This window comes from Sander lucioperca, chromosome 10, assembly GCF_008315115.2.
Source record: "Sander lucioperca isolate FBNREF2018 chromosome 10, SLUC_FBN_1.2, whole genome shotgun sequence".
Lineage (NCBI taxonomy): Eukaryota > Metazoa > Chordata > Actinopteri > Perciformes > Percidae > Sander > Sander lucioperca.
Genome location: NC_050182.1, coordinates 2389457 through 2399456, shown reverse-complemented (window position 1 = coordinate 2399456; position 10000 = coordinate 2389457). Strand labels below are relative to the sequence as shown.

General features: G+C 45.6%; 1 protein-coding gene across 1 annotated transcript in view; it reads left to right on the top strand.

The window, feature by feature from the left end:
• The window catches only part of LOC116063524, a 5782-nt gene extending 4671 nt beyond the window's left edge, over window positions 1-1111 (top strand). The window contains exons 3-4 of the mRNA XM_036006357.1: window positions 1-11; window positions 1041-1111. The exon at window positions 1-11 is cut by the window's left edge and continues 250 nt beyond it. Of these exons, the coding sequence (XP_035862250.1) occupies window positions 1-11; window positions 1041-1111 (82 nt within the window). The remainder of the gene's footprint in view (window positions 12-1040) is intronic.
• The last annotated feature ends 8889 nt before the right edge of the window (window positions 1112-10000 follow it).

Here is a 10000-nt window from a genome sequence, read left to right as displayed (position 1 = left end):
GCATGTGGAAGGTTAGTTTGATCAGTTTTTATCTGAAAACATTTTCAGACCAGATCCAAACTCAACAAGTCCGTCTATATAAACTACAAACTGAATCTAAACCACCTTAAAGCTATAGTACGTAGTTTCTGTCTCCCCCATGAGGAATTCTAAGTAATGACAACAACACTGTTGGCGCGTCCACATGCGTCCAGATGATACAAGCCTTCTGTGATCACTCACCCCGCCCCCCCCTGAAGCTAACATGTCAGATTGTTACAGAGCAAGATGACGTTAGACGCTTCAAGGTTAAAGTGTTTCCCTCTGACTGTAATCGATAGCCTGACAAGCCAGCCCCACATCCAGATGTTGGGTCTGGGAACTCCCCATTGGCAGGTCTCAATCCGAGGGGCGGGATAAACGGTTGTCTTTCAAATTCCCTCTGCACGCAATAGGATAGCTCTACAACCAACCAGAGCAACGCTAGTTGATAGATTAAACTTTAAACTGCGAACACATTTTTACCGATCACCTTTTTTAAGAATGACTTCAGGGCCATTCCTTGTTCTTTTCTCAAAGAAAAGCTTAACTCCAAGTCTTCCAGAGTCGCGGCCAAAGCCGATTCCAAAGACCACTGTTCACCAGCAGCAGCAGCAGCAGCAGCCATCTTCTTTGTTTTCAAGTAGCAGGGAATTCACGTGGAACCTTCGCAACTCTGCCGTCATTATGTTAAGCCCACTCAAGGAAAAAATATGACCAATTCTGCTCAGTCTCAAAAGGCCAGCGTTTTCTGACTCCACTTGGTCACTTCTCAAGCTACCTCTGTGTTCGTTGACTGGTAGACCAGAAAATAATACTCAGGATTCGCTCAGTTCAATTTAATAAAACTTTAGTATATGATATTTCAAGCAGAATACAACTTATGCATCATGACAAACAGGTACCCATGCGTAAGGACCAGACCCCCTTTAAGACATGTTTTTTCTCGTCCTAATGCCAACAGTCTGTCTGGGAATCTAGCCCCGTCCTATCCTCTGCCCTACTCTTTTATCCTTCTTCAGGTTCCTCCTTTCGTCATGGTGTCTGTGCCACTAATCAGTTGGTCATAGCTCAGACGTTCTGTCCCCCGTGAAGATAGCGAAATATGCGCAAGCCCTGGAATCACTCCGGTTCTGTCCTCCTCTCCTGGCCTCAAGATTTTCTGTCACTATTAGATATTATACTGGGTGCATTCTGTCTCAAATGTTTATCAGGAGCAATTTGCTCCTTCTGCAAATGGCTTATACTACACAGGCCTGACAAGAGGAGAAAGCAAAAGCGATTCCCAGGCGTTCAAGACATTCTATTCTTAACACAATATATTTCTACACCGCCCACCGACTCTATACACGATGTGATTGGCCTGACTGGAGTTTGTTTTTTCCAGCTCGCAAGCCAACGGAGAGTTACTAGACGACCCTGGCGCTAGGGTGGTCTAGATTTCTAGGCTATGTGATCTCACCATTGTCTCCTGATAATGTCTGATGTGTTCTGCAGGAGGAGGAGGAGGTCTGCCTCTGATCGTTCGTCTGGTGGTCGGGGTCCTGCTGGTTCTCTTCGCTGTTATTCTGGTCGTCTGCATCAGCAAAAGGTAGTTTAATAAATCTGTCTGTCTTTGTCTTCGTTATAAAGCTCAGTTTATATTAATCATTCCATATTTATTACCCATTGCACTCAAACTTTGTCAATCTGTAACCCAGTGTTATTGTTTTAAAATATAAAGTATGGCTGTCAAAATGAATGCGATAATAACGAGTTAATGCAAATTCCCTTTACAGCACTAAATCTTTTGACGTGCGATTAACAACACACATTCTGTGATTTGAGCCTAGGGGGGCTCCGTAGTTTGTAAAGTCAGGAACCGATACAGCGGTAACGTTGTGGATGGCTAGCAGAAACAGAAATGTAGAAAGAAAAGAGTATTTTGAATGTTAATTTAAGTTTCAAAGCTCTTCCAGATGGTTCTTTCCACAAAGTTATTTGGATGTACTGTAGGTGCATTACAACTTTACCTTCATGACATTTTGTCTTCCCCTTGAGTGACGGCCAAAACACTCTGAGCACTGAAGTTGTTATCCAAACTGTCCGTTCACACCGGCTGCGATCAGGAGTGGCCGCGTGCTGCAGCAATCAATTTCCGCGTCTTCTCTCTTTCTTCTACATACAGCCTCCCTTCAGAGAACATCAAGTCACCGGGGCCTCCCCCATTTTCATAAAAGACATAATATTAAGTATTTAGATTTATTATGTATTTAGAAGTTGTACCAGAATAGGTTTACATGGTTTAATTAAAAAAAAAAACCACCATATTTTTGTTGTACTGCACCTCTGCAGCTCCTCTTTTCACCCTGTGTGTTGAGTGCTACAGAGTGAGACATCTCACTTCTGTTCCATCTTTGTTGGGCGTCGTATATGCACAGTACCTATGTAATGACTACTAGCCAGTCAGAAACAGAGTATGAGGGAGTGCCCTGACAGTACCTAGGTAAGGACTACTAGCCAGTCAGAAGCAGAGTATGAGGGAGTGCCCTGACAGTACCTAGGTAAGGACTACTAGCCAGTCAGAAGCAGAGTATGAGGGCGTGCCCTGACAGTACCTAGGTAAGGACTACTAGCCAGTCAGAAGCAGAGTATGAGGGTGTGCCCTGACAGAACCTAGGTAAGGACTACTAGCTAGTCAGAAGCAGAGTATGAGGGCGTGCCCTGACAGTACCTAGGTAAGGACTACTAGCCAGTCAGAAGCAGAGTATGACGGGGTGCCCTGACAGTACCTAGGTAAGGACTACTTGCCAGTCAGAAGCAGAGTATGACGGGGTGCCCTGACAGTACCTAGGTAAGGACTACTAGCCAGTCAGAAACAGAGTATGACGGGGTGCCCTGACAGTACCTAGGTAAGGACTACTAGCCAGTCAGAAGCAGAGTATGAGGGCGTGCCCTGACAGTACCTAGGTAAGGACTACTAGCTAGTCAGAAGCAGAGGATGAGGGCGTGCCCTGACAGTACCTAGGTAAGGACTACTAGCCAGTCAGAAGCAGAGTATGAGGGCGTGCCCTGACAGTACCTAGGTAAGGACTACTAGCCAGTCAGAAGCATGGAATGAGGGCATGCCATGCTAGCAGCTAGGCGAGCATTATAACGTCTGTTACAAAGTGACGCACATTTGTCATGGAAGTAAAGGCTGGACTACAATAGAGTTGTTTGGAGAAGTTTGTGAACAGTGTTTTCTGTTGGAGATGGTAAAGAGATTGTTTTCTTCTGGAGATGCTTCTGTTGGAGATGTAAATGTGTTAATGGGAGCAGTGAGTCTGCGTCTTCGCAGCAGCTCCAGCAGGGGACCCCACACTTCCCTTTCCCGAGCTACATTAACCAGCTCCGACTGGGGGATCCCGAGGCGTTCCCAGGCCAGGTTGGAGATATAATCCCTCCACCTAGTCCTGGATATTCCCTGAGGCCTCCTCCCAGCTGGACGTGCCTGGAACACCTCCTTAGGGAGGCGCCCAGGGGGCATCCTTACCAGATGCCCGAACCACCTCAACTGGCTCCTTTTGACGCGAAGGAGCAGCGGCTCTACTCCGAGCTCCTTACGGTTGACTGAGCTTCTTACCCTATCTCTAAGGGAGATGCCAGCCACCCTCCTGAGGAAACCCATTTCGGCCGCTTGTACCCTGGATCTCGTTCTTTCGGTCATGACCCAGCCTTCATGACCATAGGTGAGGGTAGGAACGAAAACTGACCGGTAGATCGAGAGCTTTGCCTTCTGGCTCAGCTCTCTTTTTGTCACAACGGTGCGATAAATTGAATGTAATACCGCACCCGCTGCGCCGATTCTCCGACCAATCTCCCGCTCCATTGTCCCCCCACTCGCGAACAAGACACCAAGGTATTTGAACTCCTTCACTTGGGGTAAGGACTCTTTCCCTACTTGGAGAAGGCACTCCATCGATTTCCTGCTGAGAACCATGGCCTCAGATTTAGAGGTGCTGATCCTCATCCCAGCCGCTTCACACTCGGCTGCGAACCGATCCAGTGAGTGCTGAAGGTCACAGGCCGATGATGCCATCAGGACCACATCATCCGCAAAAAGCAGCGATGAGATCCCTAGCCCACCGAACTGCAACCCCTCTCCACCCCGACTACACCTCGATATCCTGTCCATAAATATTACAAACAGGATTGGTGACAAAGCGCAGCCCAGGTGGAGGCCAACCCTCACCTGAAACGAGTCCGACTTACTGCCGAGAACCCGGACACAGCTCTCGCTTTGGTTGTACAGAGATTGGATGGCCCTGACAAGGGACCCCCTCACCCCATACTCCCACAGCACCTCCCACAGTATCTCCCGGGGGACCCGGTCATACGCCTTCTCCAAATCCACGAAACACATGTAGACCAGTTGGGCATACTCCCAGGCTCCCTCCAGGATCCTTGCAAGAGTAAAGATCTGGTCCATTGTTCCACGACCAGGACGGAATCCACATTGTTCCTCTTCAATCTGAGGTTCGACTATCGGCCGAACCCTCCTTTCCAGCACCTTGGAGTAGACTTTACCGGGGAGGCTGAGAAGTGTGATAACCCTGTAATTGGCACACACCCTCTGGTCCCCCTTTTTGAAAAGGGGAACCACCACCCCGGTCTGCCACTCCTTAGGCACCGTCCCCGACTTCCACGCAATGTTGAAGAGGCGTGTCAACCAAGACAACCCCTCCACACCCAGAGCTTTAAGCATTTCTGGACGGATCTCATCAATCCCAGGGGCTTTGCCACTGTGGAGATGTTTGACTACATCAGTGACTTCTGCCTGGGAAATTGACAACAATCTCCCATCATCCTCCAGGTCTGCCTCTAATATAGAGGGCGTATTAGTCGGATTCAGGAGTTCCTCAAAGTGCTCCTTCCACCGCCCTATTACCTCCTCAGTTGAGGTCAACAGCGTCCCATCCTTACTGTACACAGCTTGGATGGTTCCCCGCTTCCCCCTCCTGAGGTGGCGAACGGTTTTCCAGAAGCACCTTGGTGCCGACCGAAAGTCCTTCTCCATGTCTTCGCCAAACTTTTCCCACACCCGCTGCTTTGCCTCTTTCACGGCAGAGGCTGCAGCCCTTCGGGCCCTTCGGTACCTTGCAACTGCCTCCGGAGTCCTCTGGGATAACATATCCCGGAAAGACTCCTTCTTCAGTCGGACGGCTTCCCTGACCACCGGTGTCCACCACGATGTTCGTGGGTTGCCGCCCCTTGAGGCACCTAAGACCCTAAGACCACAGCTCCTCACCGCGGCTTCAGCAATGGAAACTTTGAACATTGTCCACTTCAATGCCCAGCCTCCACAGGGATGCACGAAAAGCTCCGCCGGAGGTGTGAGTTGAAAGTCTGTCGGACAGGGGCCTCCTCCAGACATTCCCAATTTACCCACACTACCCGTTTGGGCTTACCAGGTCTGTCCAGAGTCTTCCCCCACCCCCTGACCCAACTCACCACCAGATGGTGATCGGTTGACAGCTCTGCCCCTCTCTTCACCCGAGTGTCCAAAACATACAGCCTCAGATCAGATGAAACGATTATAAAATCGATCATTGACCTTTGGCCTAGGGTGCTCTGGTACCAAGTACACTTATGAGCATCCCTATGTTCGAACATGGTGTTCGTTATAGACAATCCATGACTAGCACAGAAGTCCAACAACAAACAACCACACTGGTTTAGATCAGGGAGGCCGTTCCTCTCAATCACGCCTCTCCATGTGTCTCCATCATTCATCACGGCCAGTCCCGCCTTCTCCAAAACATCCTCCAAGGTTGGAAACATTTCCACCGAGCCCTGCTCCACGCTAGTACACCACAGGTCCAACTTTTCCTGAACGCAGAGACTTGAGAGTTGGTGTCGGTGAGAAATAGGAGGACTTCCTCATGCAAGTCACACAGGCGGGTGAGGACCTTGCCAAGGGACAACCAACAGACGTCAGAGTGCAAGAGTAGCTGGCGAAAGTGTGTCTCATCGCAGAGGAAGGAGAACAGACGAGCATTCAGGGCGCAGGATTTAATCAGGTTCAAAATTTTGACTGCCTCACAAAGGACTGCACACAGCTCCTCGGGCATCTTCTTGGCCGCCAAGGCCTGTAGATGGATGATGCAGTGACTCCAAACAGCGGCGGGAGCAACGTCTGTGGCGACCTGTCATTGGCCTGGCCCCGTTGCTACATATACCACAGCACCGCTTCCAATCAATGTTGTTATCCTCAATGAAGTCATTCAAGGCCTTGAATAATTCTTCTGCCATGGTGTGAGCTGTCAGAGAATGACAAAACAGAAACTCCTCCTGGACATTGAGCTCTCTGATGTAGCGCAAATAAGTCATTAAACCCCCATTTACATGTGGAAATATGCTGGCTCTATACACGCTAAAAGTACTGATTATTTACATGGAGTCTGCTGGGTTTGGTTATGGTGATTTCGGGGCTGTTTCATGTTAAACTAAAAGGATCTTACTCTTTAACTAAAAGGTCTATCTCTGTAGGGATCCTTTCCATAATGTTGTCACACACTTCGAATAATAATCGGAGTCTGTCAGCGGTAAAAACTGAAAAAATGCTGCTGAACATTAGTCCTGTAGGCATACATTACAGCTTGTTTCTTGTTTAATTCTGGACCAGTTTCAGAGATTGTTGTTCCATCAGACACTCAGACACACAAACATGGGAACATAGGGTCCAGGTTGAAAAAACAAAACAAAGTTACCCTTTAAAAAAAATAATAAACTTGAGCATTCACATGTCACTGAAGTAGTGGAGGACGCAGAGTTTTGATGCTGAATCATATGAAGGTTTTTCTCTTCCTCTCTCTAATGACTATACTGACTCTTTACTACATTTCAGCATTTATATAGTCTGTCTATTCATGTATATTGTGTGATTCCTGATCTACATCACTAACTAGACCACTATTTGCACAAACTGTATATTGACTCTTTACTGCATTTCAGCTTTGATATAGACTTCTCTATTCATGTATATTGTGTTATTACCATATCACATCCATCATCTTACTTACACCTCACTTTGCGCCGGCTTTGTAAGGCCTGCTTAATCTGTATGTTATGTAGTCTATTGTATTTGGTTTTCTTGTACTGTATTGAATGTGAAACTATTTGTTGTCTTGCACCTTATGCTTTTCTTGGCCAGGTGGTCGTTGCAAATGAGAACCTGTTCTCAACGGCCTACCTGGTTAAATTAATCTTAAATAAAAAATAAAATAAATAAACTCTTCTTCTGTTTGATATTTATTCATTTTCAGAACGGCGGAGAAGGTGGAGGACTCCATCATCTACAGCGCTGTAGACGGCACAATCAGAAGACAAACCACACCGTGATGGCAGATCAACTTTTTTTAATTTATGTTTTCATTTAAATAAAAAATGAAAAATAAAAAAAAGGTTTTTAAATTTTTGTGTGTGTGTGTGTGTGTGTGTGTGTGTGTGTGTGTGTGTGCGTGTGCATGTGTCTGTGTGTGTGTCTGTCTGTCTGTCTGTCTGTGTGTGTGTGTGTGTGTGTATGTGCGTGTGTCTAGATGAAAAGTTATGAATCAGCTATAATATTATGTTCATTTCTCCTTTAAAAATAAAACTATTTGAACAAATAAAACCGACCAGATCTTTTCTTTACATTTAGAATGAAATGATTAAAACTTCATTTAATGCACTCATTAGAATCACAATTACTGTGTATTGTTGTCTATGGTGTGTGTTTATATTATATTATGCCAGACCCAAAAACAAATTTCCATTTTATGCAAATCTAATGGACAATAAAGTTGATGTACCCACAGTGTTGCATGATGGGACAATCCTGTTGGAACTGGGATGTTGATGTTGATTATTACTGAAGCCCAACGGTGCACGCACGCACAAACACACACTGTGATCATGTGTGACATCATCCCTGCACATTCACAGACAGACAGACAGACAGACAGACAGACAGACAGACAGACAGACTAATGGAAAAAAATACAATACTATATGGAGAGAGGGTCTGTTAATTATATTAGATAAAATGGGAATCAGTGGGAGAATGTATAATGATATACTAGACTTTCTGTCACAACGTACAATTAGGGTCAAAGTTGGTAATGGAATAAGTAAAGAGTTTATGTTGAAAGTGGAATTCCCCAAGGAAGTGTTATTAGTCCCATATTATTCAATATTATGGTAAATGACATATTTTAAAAATTAGGGGAAATGAATGAAGGGTTGTTGTATGCAGATGATGCTGTCATATGGAAAAGGGGACGCAACATATCACACATAACCACAGCTGTTCAAAGAGATTTACAAGTAATAGAACAATGGGGTATAGATTGGGGATTTAAGTTTTCCATACCTAAAACAAAGGTTATGTTCTTTACCAGAAAGAAGATCCCAGAAAGTTATATGGTTTGTTTATTTGTTTTGAATTAATTCAATCCTAGACTCCATGAAGTTCTTGGTATTACACACTCCTGTACAGTTGGTGGCGGTATAACGTGACGACAGCCACAAATGTAATACTTTAACTACATTTTCCTGATGATACTTAGCTACACACTTTTACTGAAGTAATATTTACACTGCAGGACTTTAACTTGTAACAGAGTATGTATCTTTACAGTGACCAGGAAAAGGCTGACACGAGGCTGGTGTTACATGCAATACACCTTGCACATTCACATTCTCGTCTAATTGTCAAATGTGATGATACAGATGTATTAGTTTTGCTTCTGTACTAGTCATGCAAAGGGATGTTTGGATCCTCAGCAGTGTGTATGCACTCTGGACATGGCCTTAAGGAAAGATTTGTCCCTATCAGTTTGATCGCTCAGAAGCTTGGAGCAGTGCTTTTGTTTACCTGCATGCCACGCCCTCACGGGTTGTGACACCACAAGCAGTTTGTACATAATTGGGAAGGCCACTGCTCTCACAAGACTGAGGACACATTTTTGTGAGTTTCAGGAAATGACCAAATTTGGACTCTCTGGTTGCCTGGAAGAGGCTTTGCATGTGGCAAGAAGGTATGCCCTCCTCCTGTATGGCCAAAAGAAAAAGGTGGATGGGCATCCTTGTACCAACCTGGATGAGCTGAGGTACACACTAGCATCTACCACAGATTCGTCAGCAGCAAATCTACCCCCAACAGAAGATGCCTTCCAGCAACATGTGCTGAGAGCCTTGTACCAAACAGCAGTGTGGCGTCACAGCCACCTGGTCAAACATCTTCTCTGGAACCCAGTTGGTAGAGGATGGAGGCTCAGAGAAGATGGGTGCATTGAACCTGTGATGTTCTAGAAGGCACCAGCACCTAAAGAAGTTAGAGACATCACCCACCTCTACTGTAAAGACGGAAACTGCAACGATGCCACCAAATGCCAGTGTCTTTCAGTGGGCTTGACCTGCACAGAGTTTTGCTCTTGCCCTTTCCCAGGCTGTCCAACTATGACCCACTTTGTCACTGATGACAATGTGGATGAGTGACAGTGGTGTGTTACAGTTGTAACATCATGGGGGGCTGATCTCCCCAAAGTGGCCTTTGGAGATGGCCTAACCCCCAGAATGGCTACCAAAAGCAGTTGATGTTCCAAATGGTTGCTGCTAGAAAAAACCAGCCTGAGAAGAGCTGGAGATTCAGTGAGGAGAGGGCTCATTCCCCCTCAGAGGGTTTGATTTGTTAGATTGACATTTGTTTGATTTAAGACATTTAATTTGTATTGTGTGAAGTTATAGTTTTATTAAAAGGCTCATTAAGGTCAAACTGAAATCCTGACTCCTGGTCTCCTGTTTGTGCTATGGTAAGGTGTTATCTTTCGATTTCAATCTTTGTTTCCATATGGACTGTATGGTACAAGGTGCCATATGAAATGTTTCATTATTAAATGTATCTTTATATTTGAATTTCTCAACATTTTTCTCACCACTGATAATGGGCTTTGGACTTTAGACTAAGACTACGTTTACACGT